General features: G+C 43.4%; 1 protein-coding gene across 2 annotated transcripts; it reads right to left on the bottom strand.

Annotated features, from left to right (window-relative positions):
- Window positions 1-10,589: 10,589 nt before the first annotated feature.
- Window positions 10,590-13,695, bottom strand: DNAJC28 (DnaJ heat shock protein family (Hsp40) member C28). 2 transcript variants are annotated; one of them, XM_035017624.1, is made up of 2 exons: window positions 13,384-13,695; window positions 10,590-12,474 (listed from the first exon to the last, which is right to left on the bottom strand). In XM_035017624.1, the coding sequence occupies exon 2, from the start codon at window positions 12,441-12,443 to the stop codon at window positions 11,283-11,285; it is 1,161 nt and encodes a 386-aa protein (XP_034873515.1). In that variant the 5' UTR covers window positions 12,444-12,474; window positions 13,384-13,695; the 3' UTR covers window positions 10,590-11,282. The 2 variants fall into 2 exon arrangements, with proteins under 2 accessions (XP_034873515.1, XP_034873516.1); XM_035017625.1 differs by lacking the exon at window positions 13,384-13,695 and adding an exon at window positions 13,168-13,377.
- Between the last annotated feature and the right edge of the window lie 9,245 nt (window positions 13,696-22,940).

Raw genomic sequence — 22,940 nt, forward strand, 5'->3', positions numbered from 1 at the left:
ATGGGCAAAACAGAATTTCTTCCAGTAGTGTCCCTCCAACCATTTTGTTGTCTGCAGATTCCTACACAAATTTCCAAAATGTCCTCTGGGGGCAGTAACGTCTCCACTGAGAACCACTGAGTTCCTAGTAAGGACTTCACCCTGCACCCAGCATTTCATATTCATCATCTCTAAGGATTACAACTACTCCTGCAAGTTAGGTCTGATTACAGTTGACCCTTGAACAGTGCGGAGGTTAGGAGTGCCAACCCCCTCACGTGGTCAGAAATCCCCGCAAAACTTCTGACTCCCCAAAAACTTCACTGCTGATAGCCTACGGTTGATCTGAAGCCTTACCGATAACATAAGTAACCAATTAACACATACATCATGTGTTATATATATTATATACTGTATTCTTACAATTTAGTTAGAGAAAAGCAAATGTTATTAAGAAAATCGTAAGGAAGGGACGCCTGGGTGGCTCAGTTGGTTAAGCGTCTGCTTCGGCTCAGGTCATGATCCCGGGGTCCTGGGACGGAGCCTCATGTCAGGGAGCCTGACAGGGGGAGCCTGCTTCTCCCTCTTCTGCTTCCCCTCCTTGTGCTCTCTCTCTCTCTCTGTCAAATAAATAAATAAAATCTTTAAAAAAATCATAAGGAAGAGAAAGTACATTTACAGTACTGCATATAAGTGGTCCCACAGAGTTCAAACCCCTGCTGTTCAAGGGTCAACTGTATACTCATTGGACAGATGAGGAGACAGAAGCTCAAGAAGGTCACATAGCTAGTGAGTGGCAAAACTTGGATCTGACTTCTAGTCTCCCTAGCCACTCCCATTCCTTTACCACTGCATCATGCTGCCTCTTGCTCATGGTATGAGGGGCAATCAGGGAGGCAGGAACCTTGAAGGAAGTAAGGGACAAGAATGACAGTCCAAGGATAAAATCCACAGCCCCAGGAACCTCAGTGTCCTGACTCTTCATTGCAGAAGCTGCCACTAATGTGATCTGCTCCAATATCCTCTCTACCGATACCATAGTATAGTGTGTGGGTAAGAGTAGGGATCTGGAGGGACGCCTGGGTGGCTCAATTAAACATCTGCCTTCAGCTCAGGTCATGATCCCAGGGTCCTGAGATCGAGTCCCGCATCGGGCTCCTTGCTCAGCGGGGAGCCTGCTTCTCCCTCTGTCTGCCACTCCCTTGCTTGTGTGTGCTCTCTCTGACAGATAGATAGATGATAGATAGATAGATAGATAGATAGATAGATAGATAGATAGATAGATAATAGATAGATAGATAGATAGATAGATAGATAGATAGATAGATAGATCGATCGATCTTTAAAAGAATAGGGATCTGGAAGCAGAGCAACCACAGACAATCTGTGTTCAAATCCCAATGCTTGACACTTTCTAGCTGTGTGACCCAAGGCAAGTTACTTAACATCTCTGCCTCATTAGTTTCCTCATCTCTTGAAAAAAGTTAATAATAGTTCCTATGTCATAGGATTGTTGCGAAGATTAGTTAGTGCAAGGAAAGCATCCAACATGAGTAAGCTATTGTCAGCCTCTCTGTACCTCATACATTATGATGCACTATTATGCGGTATCTCACTCCTGACTCATGATCACTTCAGCTTGCGGCGGCTGTCTTTATGCTTCAAGGTCTCTTTTTGCGTAACCTTGCACTGCTATTTATTTCATCTGCTCAGTATCGATTAGTTCTTATTTCCATGAGAACATAAAACAGTCTCATGCAGGCTTAACAGATAATGAAATAGAGCTGGATGTGTTGATTTGGAAAGATCTTGAAGATATATTAATAGACCCGTGAAGAAAAAGATAAGAAGAGCACATAGAGTGTGTTCACATTTGTGTGTTTTTGAGAGAGCGATGGAGAGACAGTGTGTGCATGTAAATTATATACCTAAACTTTTGGAAGGATATAGTGGTAGTGGGACAATGGCTCCCCCAAATATGTCCTAAATTCGCAGAATCTGTGAATATGTTACTTAACAAAAGGAAATTAAGGTTGCTAATCGACTGACCTTAAAACAGGGAGATTATGGGGTGCGTGGGTGGCTCAGTCGGTTAAGCGTCTGCCTTCGGCGCGGGTCATGATCCTGGGGTCCTGGGATCGAGGCCCGCTTCGGGCTCCCTGCTCAGTGGGGAGCCTGCTTCTCCCTCTCCCTCTGCTGCTCCCCCTGCTTGTGCTTTCTCTTGCTCTCTCTCCTGCTCTCTGTCAAATAAATAAATAAAATCTTAAAAACAGGGAGATTATGCTGGATGATCTGGGTGGGACCGACGTAACCCCAAGGGTCCTGTAAGTGGAAGAGGGAGGCAGGAGAGTCAGAGTCGTGTGACACAGGGAGGACTTACTTGCTGTCACTGGCTCAGAAGATAGAGGAAGGGGCCACAAACCAAAAATGCAGGTGGCCTCTAGAAACTGGAAAAGGCGAGGAATCAGATTCTCCCCTAGAGCCTCTAGAAGGAATGAAGTCTCACCAGTACCTTGATTTTTGCCCAGTAAGATCCACTTTGGACTTCTGACCTCCAGAATTGTAAGACAACAAATTTGAGTTCTTTCAGCCACTAATTTTGTAGTCATTTGTTTAAAAAAAACAAAACAAAAAAAACTAGTATACATGTGCCAAGAAGTTGTTGATGGTGATTAGATCTGGGAAGTAGGGTTGAGAGGTCTGGGTCTGGGATAAAGGGGAACTCATTTGTTCATTGTCTGTCCTTTTGCATTGATTGAATTATTTTGCTATATACATGTGAATTTTCAAAAAAAAAATTCTTTTCAAAATAAAGAGCCTTGGGGTGTCTCAGTGGCTCAGTTGGTTAAGTGTCTGTCTTTGGCTCAGGTCATGATCCCGGGGTCCTGGGATCGAGCCTGGTGTCGGGCTCCCTGTTCAGCGGAAAGTCTGCTGCTCCCTTTCCTTCTGCCCTCCCTCCCTGCTTGTGCTGGCTTTCTCTCAAATAAATAAATAAAATACTTAAAATAAAATAAGATAAAAAAAAAGAACCTTATGTTGGCGTACTATGTAACACTTCACCAGCCAGTTGATGTATTCCTTGCTCTTGGGCAGGTGACCTTGGCTCCTGTGGGCAGGATGGAACCATAAGTGATAAGCTTAAAGCAGGCCTGTCCCAAACCTCTCAAGATAGTCATGTCCGTAAGAGTGGGACCCAAAGGCATGCACGGGTATTCTTCCTCACTCTGCCAGATCCCTGACACTCATGTCTGGAAGGTTATGGAATTGTGATGTCTCAGGGCCACTTTTTCTTGGGTGTTGGAGAGAAGAAAGAGAAGAGAGGAAAGGCAGGTTCTTTACGCCTCTCCTTCCCCACATGCTCTGGGTAACATGATGTGTAATGGGAAATAGCGGGGATTGCCATCTTCCCCACTGCCTAATCACCTGCGGAGTTTTAGAATAAAAAGTTTTTATATGTGGGGCGCCTGGGTGGCTCAGTTGGTTAAGCGTCTGCCTTCTGCTCAAGTCATGATACCAGGGTCTTGGGATTGAGCCCTGTGGGGGGCTCTGTACTCAATGAGGGGTCGGCTTCTCCCTCTCTCTCTGCCTTTGTCCCTCCCCCACTCTTGCTCTCTCTGCCTCTCTCTCAAAGAAATAAAATCTTCTACAAAAATTTTTTGTATGTAATTAAAGACCACGTTCTAGGGTGCCCAGGGTGGCTCAGTCGGTTGGGCGTCTGCCTTCGGCTCAGGTCATGATCCTAAGGTCCTGGGATCAAGTCCCGCATCGGGCTCCCTGCTCGGCAGGGAGCCTGCTTCTCCTCCTGCTCTTGTGCTCTCTCTCTCAAATAAATAAATAAAATCTAAAAAAATAAAAATAAAAAAAGATACAGACCATGTTCTTTCAATCATTTTTACAAAATATGTGTTTGTTTTTGTCTATTTTCTCCACTTGGTGGATTCTTGTTTATGTAAAGGCCACCACTCAGTTTGGTAAGAGTAGCTATTTGTTGTAAGAAAGACAGAGTGGGGCGCCCGACTGGCTCAGTCAGTAGAGCATGCCACTCTTGATCTTGGGGATGTGAGTTCAAGCCCCATGTTGGGTGTAGAGATTACTTAAAAAAAAAAAAGTTAAAAAAAAAAAAAAGAAGAAGCACAGTGGCAAATGCCTGGGAATACTAACAGTTTCGTGGGGTTTTGCAGAAATGTGTACACATTAATCAACATTTGCTATAGATGTGAAAGCATCTAAATTGAAATTCTTAAAACACTGGCTGTCATTTTAATGCTTAATTTAAAACAGTTCTCTCACTCTTTATGCTTCTGAGGACATTTCTTGCCTATAGAAAAGTAGCAAGCAACCTACCAAATGCAGAACCACTCTATATTTTCTCTTACTTTTTAATTTAAAAAAAAAAATAGCTTTCACATACCATAAAATTCATTCATTTAGAGTGCACAATTCGGTGGTTCTTAGTATGTTCACAGAGTTGTGCAACCATTACCACAATCAATTCTAGAACATTTTTATCACCTCAAAAGAAAACCCGTAAACATTAGCAGTCACTCCCCATTTCCTCCCAAACTCTATAGCCCTAGGCAAGCACTACTCTACTTTCTGTCTCTAGAGATTTGCCTGTCCTGGACCTTTCATATAAATGGAATGATACAATATGTGGTCTTTCTTGACTGGCTTCTACATTTCATTTAATGCCTCCTGCTAGCTGAAGGCATGTCAGAGAACAGTCTCAGTAAATTCAGGAAATTGACTGGAACTAGCAAGATCAGCTTTGAAATCAATACTCCCCCAAGAGAAGAACTATGGAACATTTTTAAAAGAGATTTTATTTATTTATTTGCAAGAGAGAGAGAGAACACGGAGCGGGGGGAGGGGAAGGGGGAGATGAAGAGAGAGAGAATCTCAAGCAGACTCCGTGCTGAGCTCGGAGCCTGACGCAGGGCTCTATCCCATGACCCATGAGATCATGACCTGAGCCGAAATCAAGAGTTGGACACTCAGCTGACTGAGCCACCCAGTCGCCCCTATGGAACATTTTTTAAACAAACCTTAAAAATAATAAAAGCCTCTCTTTATTATTTTATTAGCACAACAACGGTACATCATTTAATGCTTGGAGTGCTCATCCTGTGTCAGTAACCATGCAGGATCCCTTACATATAATATCTCAATGAATCCTCACAATAAGTGATCATTTTGAGTGTTTACACCTGAGTAATCTGTAAGTCAGTGAGGTTTGGTATTTTGTTCAAGATCACACACCTGCGGGGCGCCTGGGTGGCTCAGTTGGTTAAGCGTCTACCTTTGGCTCAGGTCATGATCTCAGGGTCTGGGATCGAGCCCCACATCGGGCTCCCTGCTCGGCGGGAAGCCTGCTTCTCCCTCTCCCACTCCCCCTGCTTGTGTTCCCTCTCTTGCTATGTCTCTATCTTTCAAATAAATAAATAAAATCTTTAAAAAAAATTTAAAAAATTAAAAAAAAAAAAGATCACACACCTACAAAGTGACAGAGCTGAGAGTTTGATGAGAGTCCACACACCCCCTGCACCACAATCAAGCATATCGTTGCCGTGTATGCCCAAACCATGAGATTCTCATGACCTCATCTGGATCCGTCACAGTGCTTAGCTGAAAATGGCAGCCCCTCCTCCAGCTGGATTAAGCAGAAAAAGGACTTTTTTTTTTTTTTTTAAGATTTTATTTGACAGAGAGCTCGAGAGAGCACAAGCACAGGGAGCAGTAGAAGGAGAGGGAGAAGCAGGCTCCCCGCCGAGCAGGGAGCCCTTCGCAGTGCTCAGTCCCAGGACGCTGGGATCACGACCTGAACCGAAGGCGGACGCCTAACCATCTGAGCCACCCAGGCGCCCCACTTCCACACAGAGCCAGCCTATTTCCTCCTGTGCTTCATTCTGAATCATGTCTCCCAAGGACAGGTCTTGGCAGAGCCTAGGTCACATGCCCATTTTCGAGCAGATTTAAGAAAATGAGGGCTCTTCTCTCCTGTCAAGAGCAGCTTCGAAGGTCTGACTTCCTGTGCTAGGAACCACATCCTCCCTAGATGAACGACATATACCACCATTAATACAGGCATTTCAAAGAGGAGAGGCAGAGCCAAAGTACAACAGCCGTCGACCACATCTTTAAACTAATCTGAGAAGCTTGGGGCTCAACTGGGCAAATCATGGTGTAAACTGTGGCTAAGTGGAAAAGTGGAGAGGACAAGGCCATGGAACCGGGTTCACCCACAGAGGTGAAACCACACTGAGCAGAAAGGCCCAGCTCAAAATTCTAAAGCTGAGTCACCATTGGACCGCATGCTCCTTGCTAGAAGGTCCTCAAGGTACACCAGGAAGGACCCGCCCCACAACTACAAGTAGGTCTCTCTCTTTTTTCTGAAATTTTATTTATTTGAAAGAGAGAGCGTGAGCGGCAGAGGGAGAGGGACAAGCAGACTCCCTGCTGAGCACAGAGTCCAACACGGGTTGGATCCCAGGACCCTGAGAGCATGACCTGTGCCAAAGGCAGACACTTAACTGACTGAGCCACCCTAGGTGTCCCCTCCCCCATCTTTTTAAAGACTTTATCTCTTGGGACACCTGGGTGGCTTAGTTGGTTAAGCGGCTGCCTTCCGCCTGGGTCATGATCCCAGGGTCCTGGGATCAAGTCCCACATCGGGCTCCTTGCTCAGCAGGGAGCCTGCTTCCCCCTCTCTCTCCCTCTGCTTGTGCTCTCTCTGTCAAATAAATAAAATCTGAAAAAAAAAAAAAAAACTTTATTTCTCTTTTTGGAGTAGGTCTCTCTTATAACAATGTTAAGCCTCTTTGATATATCTGTCCTGTTGAGACTCTCAGATAGGACCTGTCATATAGGGGGCCTGGGGGATAGGGCCATACATCAATCATCTAGGGAAAACGTGGGTCCTCAAAGAGGAAGCCAGACCTCTGAAGTTGGTCTCAGCAGGAAAGAAAATTCCTTAGTCTTTAGTTTCCTAAATCTAGATTTGGGGGAGTGGAGGCATACTGAGTGCACCTGAGGATTCTCTCAAAGGTGGGAGGGTGGTGGGCTCTGCCATTCTACAGCAGGCTGGGGACTGGGCTCAGAAACAAACTGGGGAGGGCCACAGGCCAGGTTCTCCTGTCCCAGGGACTGTCTTCCCTTTGCTTATGTCATCCCAAGCCTTGAGGCAAGTTGTAATTTGAAGTTCCAGTCTGGTCTCAGCTGGGCAAGAAGTATTATGCCACATTTGTGGGTCTGCCCTTAGGCCAGGGGAGGAGAGGGAGGCCAGTGCCCCCTGCCCGGGAAGCAGGGTGGTGGTGGCAGCAATAATGTCAAGCAAAATGAGTATCTGGGGGTTACATTTGGGGCTGAGGGGTCCATTTGCGGCCCCCCCCCCCCCCCCCAGTTACTGATTTCTGATCATCCAGATGGTGGAACGGAGCTTCCCTTTCAGGACCTGGATAAATGTATGTCGAATGAACAGAACATTATCGAAAAGGAAAGGCAATACTTCTAGGAACAAGCAAACCAGCGTGAGGGGTGTCTGAGAGGTACCAAGTATGTCCCAAACAATGGCTGGGTCCCAGTGATGGCAGTCCCAGGCAGTTGGCAGCAGGGACGTATGTCAGGAAGTAGCAGGTCCTGGTCATAGAGATAAGGTCACAAGGGACTCCCATCTCTGGGAGGCTCCCCACCCCCAAGAGCAGAGCTCTGTCCTGGTAGCTCGATGAAGAAAAGGAATAATACTGGGCGCCTGGGTGGCTCAGTTGGTTAAGCGACTGCCTTCGGCTCAGGTCATGATCCTGGAGTCCCGGGATCGAGTCCTGCATCGGGCTCCCTGCTCGGCAGAGAGTCTGCTTCGTCCTCTGACCCTATCCCCTCTCATGTGTTTTCTCTCTCTTATTCTCTCTCTCAAATAAATAAATAAAATCTTAAAAAAAAAAAAAAGAAAAGAAAAGGAATAATACTGCAACGGTTCTATCAAGGAACAGAAAACTAGAGCCCGGAGGTACCAAACCAGACTCAGGTACACAGAACAAGGGCAAAAACCATTTCATACAGCTGGGAGCCAAAAGCCACAGGGATTTTGAGATTCTGTCTTCAGGGTGTTGGACCAGGGTCCTGGTCCTAGAACCTGAAGAAAGGAGCCCTGAAATCCAAGGCTGGGAATCAGGCAGAGTTTGATGCATGCCTAGTAATGAGTTCAGACCCTACTACTACACCTGAAAATCCAGGTGGCAAAGTTAGAAGGTGAAACACTAACAGAAAAAGGTCAAGGCTGCCTCAGAGGAGAGAGGAGCGTCAGATCACCATTCAACAAACGCTGACCAACCGGCCAAAATCTTTTCTCTGGCCTGAAACTTAGTTCCTTCAATTAGTGAATCTGTTTTTCCATAAGTGAAATTGCCTTCTTCACAGGAATAATCTCTGTTCACAGTTTTTATATCATCAATCAAAAAGAGAAAAAGTATTTATTCAGGTGATCAGCCAAAAATACGGTTATTATTCTTAGTAGTTGTTTATATAACAAGGGACCGTTGTATAATCATTCAAATGAACTTTATTCACCTTATTAATATAGACAACATTTACAAACATAAAGCATGCTGTGCTGAAATTAAGGATTTACTAGTGCTTTCTGGTAACTTTACCTTCCCGTTATCCAATATTGAAAATGGTTTCCTTTGATTTTTTTTTTAAAGATTTATTTAATTATTTGACAGGGAGAGAGAGAGAGAGAGCACAAGCAGGGGGAGTGGGAGGGGGAGAAGCAGGCTCCCCACTGAGCAGAGAGCCCAATGCGGGGCTCAATCCCAGGACCCCAGGATCATGACCTGAGCTGAAGGCAGATGCCCAACTGACTGAGCCACCCAGGAGCCCCAAAATGGTTTCCTTTGTATTATGTTGCTGCAATGCAAATAGGTGTCATACATCTAATTCCCATTCTTTTTTTTTTTAAGATTTTGTTTATTCTATTTGAGAGAGATAGAGTGCGCGCACACACAAGCAGGGGGAGGAACAGAGGGAGAAGGAGAAGCAGGCTCCCCGCCGAGCAGGGAGCCCGATGTGGGGCTCCATCCCAGGACCCTGGGATCATGACCTGAGCTGAAGGCAGACGCTTAACCAACTGAACCACCCAGGCGCACCTCTAATTCCCCACTCTTAACAAGATTCACAGAATCCGGGCGCCTGGGTGGCTCAGTTGGTTGAGCGACTGCCTTCGGCTCAGGTCATGATCCTGGAGTCCCTGGATCGAGTCCCGCATCGGGCTCCCTGCTCGGCAGGGAGTCTGCTTCTCCCTCTGACCCTCCCCCCTCTCATGTGCTCTCTCTCTCAAATAAATAAATAAAATCTTAAAAAAAAAAAAAAAAAAAGATTCACAGAATCCTAGCCTTCTAAAATGTTTTATAACTATAGTTCTTATTATGTAGCTATATTACCTACTGTTCACAATTTTGTTTAGAATAATGCCGTAATTGGAGAAGGCACATAACTCATTCAGTAAAACAATGACATATTATACCAATTAATTACCCCATCATCTAAGCAGAAAGTCCTGACATTTCCTTTGAAGACGTAGTTTTACTTAACCATCATGCACTTTACAAAATAACTTGTTCTTTCAAAATCAGAGTGGCAAGTGCCCCTTCTGAACCACATCCATAATCCAGAACTCTGAGTTCAATAAGGAAACAGATCCGCTCCCTTTGACCACTCTCTATATTCTTCTAGTTGCCCAATTCTGTGGCTAACGCAATTACGCAAACCTAAAAAAGTTATTTTCTGAAAGTGGACAGAACGCAACAATCTCATGAATATCAATCTCTTGTCATTTGCCAAAAGTGCAAACTGGCGCAAAATTCAGACATCTTTTCATTTATGAAAGGGTTCCTCAGATCAGAAATTGGATCCCTACACTGAGATTTTCAGATGGAAAAAGCCTCTGGGGAATCTGAAACATGACACAGAGAGGCTTCAGGTAAACTTAGAGACGAAGCCAGAAGTGAAACCTTAAGTTTCCACTGAGCCCAAGGAGTTTTTTTTTTCTTTTACCTCCAAAAGGGCAGAGAATACACCCAAACTCTTTTAAAAGTGGCCACTGGAGTCTATTTCTAGAACAGCTATATCAACTAGCTTGGCTGATGGATTTCTTTTTTTTTTTTTTTAAAGATTTTATTTATTTATTTTTTAGAGAGCGAGCGAGAGAGAAACAGCATGAGAGGGGAGAGGGTCAGAGGGAGAAGCAGGCTCCCCGCTGAGCTGGGAGCCCGATGTGGGACTCGATCCCAGGACCCTGGGATCATGACCTGAGCCAAAGGCAGACGCTTAACCATCTGAGCCACCCAGGCGCCCTCTTTTTTTTTTTATTAAAGATTTTATTTATTTATTTGAGAGAGAGAGAGAGAGAGCATGAAGGGGGGAGGGTCAGAGGGAGAAGCAGACTCCCCGCCGAGCAGGGAGCCTGATGTGGGACTCGATCCTGGGACTCCAGGATCATGACCTGAACCGAAGGCAGTCGCTTAACCAACTGAGCCACCCAGGCGTCCGGCTGATGGATTTCTACAGCCAAGATAATGAAGTTAGGCAGGAAAAAGTACAACCCAGGTATTTCGTGCTTTTTGGTTTTGTTTTGTTTTTATTCAGTACCCACAGAGAAGGTCTATGAAAAAGGAAGAGTGCATTAACTCCATTGGGCTAATTTCCTGATTGTAACATTTCCACCCACATAGAGTGTCCTAAAAGTCTTAGAACAGTTGTAAGCTTTAATAACCTTAGGTGTATAAATGCAGCAACCTTGCAAGAAACATTCATCATGTGAAGGTTTGCTTGCCTACAGTCTATACTTCTTTAGTTTTGTGAACTTTGATAATACTTTTTAAGGTTTTTTGTTGTGCTTTGTTTCAGTAACTATGTTTGAAGATGGCATCAGCAACTGTTTTTGAGGTATTAGAGCTGAAAACTGCACTAAGACTTTTCGGAATATCCTTTATATGATCCCGTCTGAGTCCTTGTCCTACCTCATTTTACCCATGACTGACATTTAAACTCCAGAATGGGTTAAATTGTTTTCCTAGGAGTTCTCTTCTTTTCTTGCAACACCCTCAGAGCAAAGCTGGTTCAATGTTTCTCAGGCTCAGTTTCTTACAGCTTTCTCACTCACACATCACTGGAGAGGTGATTAGTTTTGTAAAAAGTACAGAGACTCACAGTTCTCAGACTCTTGTGTTACAGCAATAAATCTCAGCTTCTAAGTGTGATGTCAGTACAACTGAAAATGGTTTGAGGCAGTACTGTGAATATTTAAGTGGTCATATTTTAATAAATTTCCACACATTCATCCAGTTAAAAAAACTTGTCTTGACTTCAGGTGTTTTCTCCCCTTCTCCCTCATCAGTGTTGGCTGGGTTTTTATCTGTGACTTCTTCTGTTTTTATAAGGCTTTCATACACTTCCTGGGCTCTGGCAATTTCTTTCCGTGCATCAAAATGGACTTTTTGCCTGGACAGGAGGGGAACGATTAAATTAAAATCATTAATTCGCTTGTTTAGTTTTCTGATGTTTTCTTGAAACTGCTCACAAACTTGGCTCCACTGTTTCTGTTCAGTTGGTGTCATTGGATTCCCAAGTTTTTTCCTTGACACTAAAATCGCCTCTCTGAGTTGATCAATGGTATCCTTTATTCCCTTTTGCATTAGGATCCATTCTGGTTGGTATCCATTATCTATCAATATTCTGTTAAGGTTGTGAGTCATGGGATCAATATATGAACAGCCAGAAAATTTTTTTAGAGGTTTTCCCTTCCCACTGAGATTGTCAAAGTCTCCTCTGGCCATTGATTCCTGAATGAGATCCTCTACTAAACGCTCTATAGCTTGAGTTATCTTTTGTTCTTTACTCTGTCTTACATCTTTAACAATCAAACTATCGACGAAATACTGGCTTTGTAGTTTCTGCTTCTGATATTCCATCACTTGCTCAGTTGCACGGTCTGCTCTAAACTGCCTATATTGCTTCTCTCGTTGACTTGGAGTTCCAAAACCAATACCTTCAAAACTTAAATAATGCCGGTGTTGGGGTGTTTTATATTTGAATTTGTCTTCTTCTTCCTCTGCTTCTTCAACTTTATTCGGTCGGGCATTTGTTTGTTCTAGCACGTGAGAAAGCACCTTCCTATAAGCTTCTTCGATCCTTATAAATGTTGCAGAATCCGCAGTACTAGAGCCACCGTCTGGATGGTATTGCTTGGCAAGCTTATGAAAAGATTCCCTGACATCATCTGCAGAGCACCCTTCATCCAGACTTAGCAGCCTATAATATTCTCTCATCTCCTTTTTGGATTTATGAGTTGACATCATTCTATTTCTAATGACACCAAGATATGGGAGCATTTTCACTCTATTAGATATCGTTGAAACATTTATCAGATGAGATCTTAAGATTTGAGCCATTGTCACATACATTGTGTTCATAATTGTACCCAGGTATCTTCCTAGAGATGGTCTACAAACAGACAACAAATATAGAGTGAAGAAAGCTGTATTATCGGCAAATCTCGTATTTTCAGCAATAAGGAAATTACAGGTACAATAAGGGGCAGTTCTTTCTAATGCTGCTGCCAAATGCTTATAGCTATACTTCACTTTTGTTAGCAGAAAAATGGAAGTCGATGATGCTTAGTATTAACATATTGTGATATAATCTGGATTCTACTCCTCACTAACCAACCACAGAATTTCACAGCTGGTAGGTTCTTAGAGATTTAATCCAATCTTATCATTTTAAGACAAAATGTCGGCCCAGAAGGTTAAGCAACATAACCCAGTCACACAGCAAGGTGTAAGGAAAATGGTCAGGTTTAGGGCACAATAAGGTCTTGCTTAATTCTCTGTATCCCTAGCAGATTATAAACTTCATCACCTCCACTCCATCTTAGTGTAATACTGTCTTCATCGTCTCAAGGAGTCTTCTCATGAGACTTATCACACATGAAACAGAGAACACGAGCAAGTATGTACCTACTCTGACACTACATTGAATAGAATCAAGGGTCCAAAAGACTTGAGGTTCCCCACCTTATCAAGAAGGAGCTGTTTGCTACGTGCTAGAAAACCAAGATGAAAGGGGGGCCCTCCCGACACGTTATTAAAAAAAAATAAAATAAAACGCATGGTTTAGCAGAAGAGGACAACTTACACCGAGATAATGGCGATGAAATGCCAGAAGTGGTTTAAGTGCAAGTGGGACTTTGATGTACAAACGCTAAAACTGAGCTCCTGGGGACCCCAATTTTCTGGACAGTTGGGGTCAACGGCTTTAGACTTGGGATGGTGGTGGCTGAGCGCACGGTGGCCATTGCGCGGCAGCGGTCAGTCCCGACGCGGGACACGCCTCGCCCCGTCCCCTACTCACCTCCACAGCCTTGGGGAAGGCGCTTAGCGGCTCCCGCCCCCATGCTGCGCCTCTGCGCATGCGTGCGCGGTCTGCCCTTCGCTCTCTGCCATCTCGCTGCGGCCCAGGGGGAGTGTCTCCGCTGGACTAAACCATCGGTCGGCTAGCCCTGAGGGGACCACAGTGGGGACGGAGGACAGAATCGGACCTAATCGGGACAGAAGTCCTACTTTAACAGGAAACCCAAGAACCTCGCCTAAAACGAACTCTACCCTGGGGACACAGGCAGGACAATTCGGAAGGCTCCGCCCCGCCTCGGGGCGATCCGCTCCGCCCCCGCTCCCACCTGCCCCGAGGGGGTGGTCCGGCCGATTGGGATTGTGGGAGGTGTAGTTCGCAGGGAAGTGCGGCGCGCTGAGGCCTTCGCAGTGCGCGTGCGCCTTCCCGGAAGGAGGCGGGGGCGGTGGAAATGTGGCAGTGGCCTGCAACGGGGCAGGCAGAGTCCATTGCAGAGTGTGGTGAGTGCAGGTTGGGACCGTTGAAGTCGCAGTGGCTCGGGGGCGACGGCCCTCGGTAACCTGCTTTTGAGAAGGGACGACGAGGTCGTTTCCCCGAACAGGTCTGAACAGCCTCTTCCGGGTCTGCAGATGGGGCACCAGCGAAGAGACTTGAAAGTTCTACCCAACCCAGAAAGATCTAGCTAACCCAGGCTAGAATTAATTCGTTAATTCAGCAAGTACTTACTGAGCAGCTCGCTTAGCCAGGCGTTGGTAGGTACGGGGTGAGGACAGTTGAGCTCCAGATCAAAACAGGGGTCTCCTGGCTTTTAAGCTCAGCCGCGGTCATGGGGATTTCCTGTTTCCCCCTCTTGAACGGGGAGGTAATTTTTTAAAAAAGAAAAATAGAAAAAGGCAGAAAATTGATTTTCTCTGTGTCTATCAGTAAAATAAGGGTACCAGTAAATGGTAAATGTATATTTAGCACTTTTTGCCCGCTACTGTGCTAAGTGCTTTATGTATAGACTCTTAATCCTTACAACAGCCCTATGAAATAAAGTATAGTTATCTTCCTCATTTACATATGATGAAATAACAATTGCATGAAATGCACTGAATTTTTGTGAGAATTACACAAGATATGTAAGCCACTTCACACAATGCCTGGAGCATTAAGCAGTGTATTTTGACTATGCCTCCTTTAAAGGAGCCAGAAATAGGTACTGGCTTTCCTAAGCTTCTGAATTATAGACAGTGTAACAGTTTGCTACCTCCTATGTAGTTGTACAGAGAAAGACCTAAATACTGATGCAGAGGGATTTCCTTATAAGCCAGCAATGAACATAAAGAGTTCTGTGTGCAACAAAATAGTGTTTCTACAGTGTTAACTTTTCTGGCCAACATCTTAAACACAGCATAAAAGTGGGGAAAAAAGCATAAACTCAGCTTTAAAAACTTCTCGTATTTGTATAGCACTTTGCGTTTTACAAAGCACTCATCACAAATCTCATTCTGATTTTTGCACTTTAGAAGTTACTGTACTTAAGCACCATGTAGTTAAGTGCCTTTTGTTAAGTTACTAGAACTCTAAGTCCGTTTCTCTCTTTCAGAGTGTCAGTTTTATAGCGTGATTCTTCACTTGTAGAAGGTGAATTGGAGTTGGCTGAATAATCCATTAGCAACAGTTGCAGCTGCAAAATGCAAACTAGCTAACCGATTCAGGGAATTATTTTTCTCACGTGTAAGAAATGTGGAGGTAGCCAGTTTCTGGGTATTGTATTGGTTCATCTACCAAGAGTTGCCACATTTGCTTTACTATTCTCTCCCTTTCTCTATATATGTGCTTTTTTTTTTTTTTTTAGATTTTATTTATTGGAGCGCCTAGGTGGCTCAGTCGTTAAGCGTTTGCCTGCGGCTCAGGTCATGATCCCAGGGTCCTGGGATTAAGTCCCGCATCCGGCTCCTTGACCGCGGGATGCCTGCTTCTCCCTCTCCCACTCCCCCTGCTTATGTTCCCTCTTGCTGTGTCTCTCTCTGTCAAATAAATAAATAAAAATCTTTAAAATATTTTTATTTATTTATTTGATAGAGCACAAATAGGCAGAGTTGCAGGCGGAGGGAGAAGGAGAAGGAGGCTCCCAGCGGAGCAAAGGGCCCCATGCAGGGCTTGATCCCAGGACCCTGGGATCATGAACTGAGCTGAAGGCAGACGCTTAACTGACTGAGCCACCCAGGCATCCCTTTTTTTTCTTTTTAAGATTTTATTTTTCAGTAATCGCTACATCCAGCTTGGGGCTCAAACTGACAACCCTGAGATCAAGAGTCGCAGGCCCCACCGACTGAGCCAGCCAGGCGCCCCAAGGGCTCTGTTTTAATCCATGTCTTTTTTTTCCTTCTTTTGTTTGCTTGTTCTGTGATAACTGCAAAGAAGTTGATTTTTTTCCAATAAGTTACCATAGTAACCAAAAATCACACTTCCTGAAGCTTGACTTATGGTTCAGTCTGCATCCTAAAACCACATACTGTCCAATGACGCTTGCTAATGGTAACTTCTGGAGCTACAGTTCCTAGAACTACCATGAATATGCTTTCCTTTCTGGGTGTCATCTTTTTTAAAATTATTTTTTATTTTTATTTTTTATTTTAAGTAGGCTCCACACCCAGTGTGGGGCTTGAACTCACGACCCTTAGATTAAGAGTTGCATGCTGAGCCCGCCGGGTGCCCCTCTGGGTGGCATCTTCATTCATTTTTAAACTATTTGCTGAAGAAAGAGTTTGATGCTGGGGTGTCTTGGTGGCTCAGTCGGTTAAGAGTCTGCCTTGAGCTCATGATCCTGGGGTCCTGGGATCGAGCCCCACATGGGGTTCCCTGCCTGCCTCTCCCTCTGCCTGCTGCCTCTCCCCTACCCCCTGCTTGTGCTCTCTCTGTCTCAAATAAAATCTTTAAAAAAAAAAGTTTGATGTAGAGTATCAGCTTTTAAAGAAAGAAGGCAGTGGGTTAATTTACATAACACGACAATACTCTAGGGGGATTAGGGAACGGTATGGTGGAAAAGAGAAGATTCACATTCATTTGGATATTTTCTCCCTGTCCCTTTTCCCAACTAGGTAAAACAGTTATCAAACCCTCCTGTATGGGCCACATACGGGGTCTGTGGGACTTTACCAGCGGTAAACCCCGCCCATGACATTTGAGTTTTACCTTTGGCATGGAATTAATGTGATGATTTTAAGTGTCACTTGAGCCTGAATTGTTTGCAGTTGACTGGTGCTGATCTACAGCACTTTCTGTTACTTGAAATTGTGAATAATGTATATACCTCCCTCTAACTGCAGGCCACTGGGGGGAAAACAAATGCGCACTATCTGTGTGGGAACCAAGATTTGAATTGTTTCTAACCCATGTTACATTTACTCACCATGTTTATTGAAATCACTGCTTTACAGCACAGCTACTCTCTGCTTTTCTCACCCTTCAAAATTTGTTTCCAGCTTTATTGAGGTCTAATTGACAAAAACTGTATATATTTGAGGTATACAATTTGATAATTTGATATATGTATATATTGTGAAATCACCACAATCAAACTAATTATCAAGCTAATTAACATATTCATCACCTCACATGGTTACTTTTTCTTTTTTCGGGGGGGTGGGTAAAAACACATAAGATCTAGTCCCCTAGCAAATTTTTTTTTTTTTTTTAAGATTTTTATTTATTTATTTGACAGAGACACAGCGAGAGAGGGAACACAAGCAGGGGGAGTGAGAGAAGGAGAAGCAGGCTTCCCACAGAGGAAAGGGCCTGATGCGGGGCTCGATACCAGGACCCTGGGATCATGACCTGAGCTGAAGGTAGACGCTTAAGGACTGAGCCACCCAGGTGCCCCTCCCCTAGCAAATTTCAAGTATACAATACAGACTTGTTAATTACAGTCAGTCTGGATGTTTGATAAGTTAAAAAGACCAGTATATGGGCGGCGCCTGGGTGACTCAGTTGGGCGTCTGCCTTTGGCTCAGGTCATGATCCCAGGGTCCCGGGATCAAGCCCTGCATTGGGTTCTCTGCTCAGCAGACAGCCTGCTTCTCCCTCTGCCTCTCACCCCGATTGTGCTCTTTCTCTCAAGTAAATAAATAAAATCTTTTTTTTTTAAAGACCAGTATATGGAGGGTTTGCCTCCTTTCACTGCTTACCAGTTGTCAAAGATTTGAGCAACAAAACTCTAAACATATTAAAACTGTCACATTAACATTATTTGCTAGAGAATCGTCCAAGATGCTTTATAGAGAGAATAGATTTTAAAGCAAATCTAATTCCAAAACAGCTTTGTAATATGTGAGGCTTCTTCTGCTCAAAAAGCTCACTCTCTAGGAATGCCCCCTGAATGCCCTTTTTGTCTTAGGGCTCATTCAGAGACATCTCAGCGCTGGTGAGGTGATACTGGATCACTTGGTCCATGCTATTCTCAATGGAAGAGCACAGGAAATGAGTATATAAATCCAGTTTGTTACCCAAACTCCTTTTGAAGGTGCAATAAATAACATGTCTTGTATTAAATGAAATTAAAGAATCACATAATTTCTGTTCTTTACTTGACAGCGAGGTTTAATTATCTACTCTGGGAGATATCCACAGTGAGTGAGTGAGTGTGTCTTTGTTCTTAGGAAATACATATTGAAATATTTATGGAGAAAGGGATGTGATGTCTGCAAATTACTCTCCAATGATTTAGAAATAAATGTATATACAGAGCAAGGGAGAAAGAGAGCAAACAATAAACCAGATGGAGTGAAATGTTAATTGGAAAATCTGGATAAAGATTATTTGGAAGGTTTTTGTATTCTTGCAACTGTTCTGTGTAGGCACTTTTTAATTTTTTTTTAAAAGAATTTATTCATAATTGCCAAAAATTGGAAGGAACCAAGATGCTCTTCAGTAAATGAATAAACTATGGTTCATACATACAATAAAATATTATTCAGTGATAAAAAGTAATTGAGCTATCAAGCCTTGAAAAGACAAGGAAGAACCTTAAATGCATATTGCTAAGTGGAAGAAACCAATCTGAAAAGGCTCCATATATGATTCCAACTATATAAAACTATAAAAATAGTTTTAAAAAATCAGTGGATTAAAATAGGCAAAAGGACTTGAATAGACATCTCTCCAAAGAAGATAGACAAATGGCCACAAGTATACGCAGAGAAGCTCAGCATCACTGATCATTAGGGAAATGCAAATCAAAACCACAGTGAGAGAGCACCTTACACCCATTGGCTGCTCTCAGACAAAACAAAATAACAAGCAATGGCCAGGATGTGGAGAAGCTAGAACCCTTATGAGAACAGAAAATGGAAACACTTTTGATGGTCACAGTTGCCCAAGTCCACACAGTTTGTGGCAGATTTTGCCTTCTTTTTTTTTTTTTTTAAGATTTTATTATTCATCTGTCAGAGCACAAGCAGGGATAGCGGCATGCAGAGGGAGAAGCAGCCTCCTCGCTGAACAAGGAACCCGATGTGGGACGCGATCCCAGGACCCTGGGATCATGACCTGAGCCGAAGGCAGAAGCTCAACCAACTGAGCCACCCAGGCGTCCCAGTGGCAGATTTTTCTGCCGGTCTAAATCTGCAGATTTAATCTGCACAGTTAGTGCAAGATTTTTCCTATAACCCTCCCTGTCCAGAGGGTAAACATGATTACATTTGCATATTGGTTTGGCATATAGCTTTCTAAAATAACAATCTCAGTTCCGAAAGGAATTTGTTTCAGAATGTAGTTAGTAGTACCAGACTTTTGTTAAGTCACTTACTAGATTTCTAAATGTATTATTTGTGTCCAAATCATCAGCTGATAAAAGTGCTAAGAACAAGAAATCATCTCCCAGCAACACTCTTTGGAGGCTCTGTTCCTGTGTCGTGCAGTCCCCGGGCAGGCCTGGGCCCTTTTCTTCATTTTATAAAGTAATCAGTGAAAAATGGACATTTCAGGGGCACTGGGGCAGCTCAGTCGATTGTGTCTGCCTTTGGCTCAGGTCATGATCCTGGGGTCCTGGGATTAGGCCCTGCTCAGCGGGGCGTCTGCTTCTCCCTGTCCCTCTGCCCCTCCCCCCCTTGCTTGTGCTCTCTCTCTTGCTCTCAAATAAATAAAATCTTTTTAAAAAATGGATATTTCATTGAAGATTTTTTAGAGGACACAGAAGGGAGGGTTCCATTCAAAGCCACCAAGCAAAACTTCCTAAAAGGTGCTAGTAGATATCTGTCCTGTTCCCAGGCCCAGTCAGGTGCCTTATACCTCTCATCTCCTTCCTTCTCCTTGCCTTGTCTTCTCTAAAATGCACTCCAAGTTTCAGCACTTCATGCAGAAAACAGAAGCACTGAAGTTTGCCACTTCACGCAGCCTTTCAAGGATCATTTATTATCTTCAACTGGGTACCTTGCAAGCATGTGTGTATGTGTTGGGGGAGATGGTGGTGTCTGTCTTATTCCTGATGCCAAGTGGTTTATCAAAAATACAAAACACTTCCTTTCTCTTCTCTAGGTCCAGAAGTATAATTCTGCTAGTAAGAAAAATAAGATCATTTTCTCCAAACCATTAACATAATAAAAATACATAAAGTAACAATGACAGAATGTTCTTAATCAATAAATTGGCCATCTAAAGGGCCATGCTCAGCGTAAGAATGTTTCGCACAAACTTTAGGATCTTGATTACCTCTGAAAATCTTAGGAGACAGAGTCCAAATTTTTCATTTGAATCACTATAATAGCAAACAAAATTTTAAACAAATCTAAGGGGGGGGATCAAATAACTACAGGAGATTGGAAACATAAATTATGAAACATCCCTCGCTCAGCAGCCTGTAAAAAGAATGAGCTCAATCTCTAGGTACAGCCATGGAAAAGTGGCCAGTGTATTTTCTGAATAAAGAAATTTTGCTAAATTATATTTGGAAAAGGATGACTCAATTTTCACTCCAGCCTATCTGGGAATACCTGTTACTCCACATCCTTGATAACAGAATGGTTTAGTAATCAGAATGACAGACAATAGCAAGTGTTGGTGAGGAGAAATCAAAACCCTCACATATTGCTAGTGAGAATGTAAAATGGAACAACCCCTTTAGAAAACAGTTTGCAGTTACTCAAAAAGTTAAACATGGAGTTGTCACGTGACTCAGCAATTTCCCCTCCTGGGTATATATGCAAGGGAACTGGAAATATACTTCCACACAAAAGCATGTATACAACTATTCATAGCAGCATTATTTATGATGGCCAAAAAGTAGATACAACTCAGGTGTCCCATCAACTGAAGAATGGATAAACAAAATGTGCTATGTGCATACAACAGATATTACTCCATCATAAAAAAGTGTAAAGTACTGATAACACATTACAACATGGATGGACCTTGAAAACATGCTACGTGGAGAAGCCAGATACTAAAGATGAGTGATTGCTAGTAGACAGGGTTCTCCCTTTGGAGTCATGAAAATGTTCTGGAATTAGGTAGTGGTTATTATTGTACAACCTTGTTAATATTGTAGAAATCACTGTATTTCAACAGTTGAATTTTATAGTATGAATTCTATCTCAATGAAAAATCAAAAGTGTTAATATTTTTATGTTAAGAAAATGGAATACAGTTGGTATTTTGTTTATATTTAATATTTAATAAAGTTTAATATTTAGAAATCCATACATAATATAATCTTATGGCAGTCATAAATTATAATTGAAAATGTGTAACCGAGTAATTTAGACTTTGATTTAAAATTGAAATCTTGGGGCGCCTGGGTGGCTCAGTTGGTTAAGCCACTGCCTTCGGCTCAGGTCATGATCCTGGAGTCCCAGGATCGAGTCCCACATCAGGCTCCCTGCTCAGCAGGGAGTCTCCTTCTCCCTCTGACCCTCCTCCCTCTCATGCTCTCTGTCTCTCATTCTCTCTCTCGCAAATAAATAAAATCTTAAAAATAAATAAATAAAATAAAATTGAAATCTTCCTGAGGCACCTGGGTGGCTCAGTGGGCTAAGCGTCTGCCTTCGACTCAGGTCATGATCATGGAGTCCTGGGATCGAGCCCGGCATCGGGCTCCCTGCTCAATGGAAAGCCTGCTTCTCCCTCTGCCCCTCACCCTGCTCATGTGAGCGTGCTCTCTCTCTCTCTCAAATAAAATCTTCTAAAAAAATTGAAATCTTCTTACATTTACATATATTGTCAGCATATCTAAGAGAATTTTAGCCATCAGCTTACAAGTTTTTAAGGTATCAAAGTAATTCTCAGAGAATTCTTAAGTCTTAAGTCAGATAATAAAAGTATTGCAGAAGGAAAACAAACATAGAAAACTTAAAATTCAGCCTCGAGTGTTTTCCTGTGTCGATGGAGTTAAGTATTAACCAAAGTCCCTTTAACAATAATGGTTAATGTTTACTAAGAAATAGGGTTGCCTGGCTGGCTCAGTAGGTGGAGCATGCGGCTCTTGATCTTGGGGTTGTGATTTCGAGCCCCACGTTGGGCGTAGAGATTACTTAAAAAATAAATAAAATTTAAAAAATAAAAAAATAAGATATGTAAGCTGAGTTTTGAATGTGTAACTTTAATAAATTGAATATTAGTTTTTAAAAAGCAAAATACGCCTGAAAAATCTCCCCTCTCATCCCTGCCCCCGTCCTTTACTGAGGCAATGGCAGCAGGTGCTGTGTGCCCTTGTGGAGATAATCAACACATAAGCCCTTGGGAGGGCACCTGGGGGACTCAGTCGGTTAGGTGTCTGTCTTTGGGGCTCAGGTCATGATCCCAGAGTCCTGGGATTGAGCCCCATGTTGGACTTCCTGCTCAGTGTGGAGTTGCTTCTCCCCTTCCCTATGCTCCCCCCTCAACTCGTGCTCACTCTCTCCCTCTCTCTCAAATAAATGAATAAAATCTTAAAAAAAAAAAAAAAGGAATGCCCTTGGGACGCCTGGGTGGTGCATTTGGTTAAGCATCTGACTCTTGATCTTGGGGTTGTGAGATCAAGCCCCACGTCGTCGGACTCTGTGCTCAGTGGGGAGTCTGCTCGAGAGTCTCTCTCTGACCCTGCCCCGTCCCCTCCCTCCCTTTCTCTAACTCTCCCCACTTCTCTACCTTTCAAAAAAAAAAAAAGCCCTTTTACTCCCATTTCCCTTTAATATATAAATAGAAGCATAGTATGCCTACATACTTTCCTTTACCCTTTTCACTTAACAATATATATCGATCTAGAAAAATCCCACCAGGACTCCCACAGAGTTTACTCTCACCTATTCAACATGATCTCTAGCAACAGCCAAGCCTGGATGGCGGTCGGGCTGGCTCGTCTAGTGGCCAGAAGATGCCACTGCAGTCGTGGCTCTCTGTCCCAGAAGGGCCACCTGAAAACTGGCACAAATTTTGGGAGAAGGTAATAGATGTTAGGGGCTCAATTGTTTTTTTCCCCTCCCCAAATTTGTATGTTGAACTCCTAGCTCCCCAGTACCTCAGAATGTAGGAAATAGGAAATCGGGCCGTTAAAGGAGCGATTAAGTTAACATAAGGCCATTGGGGTGCCCCCTTATCCAATC

The sequence above is a fragment of the Mirounga leonina genome, unplaced genomic scaffold (genome assembly GCF_011800145.1).
Source record: "Mirounga leonina isolate KUSES-001 unplaced genomic scaffold, KU_Mleo_1.0 Mir_172, whole genome shotgun sequence".
Classification (NCBI taxonomy): Eukaryota; Metazoa; Chordata; class Mammalia; order Carnivora; family Phocidae; genus Mirounga; species Mirounga leonina.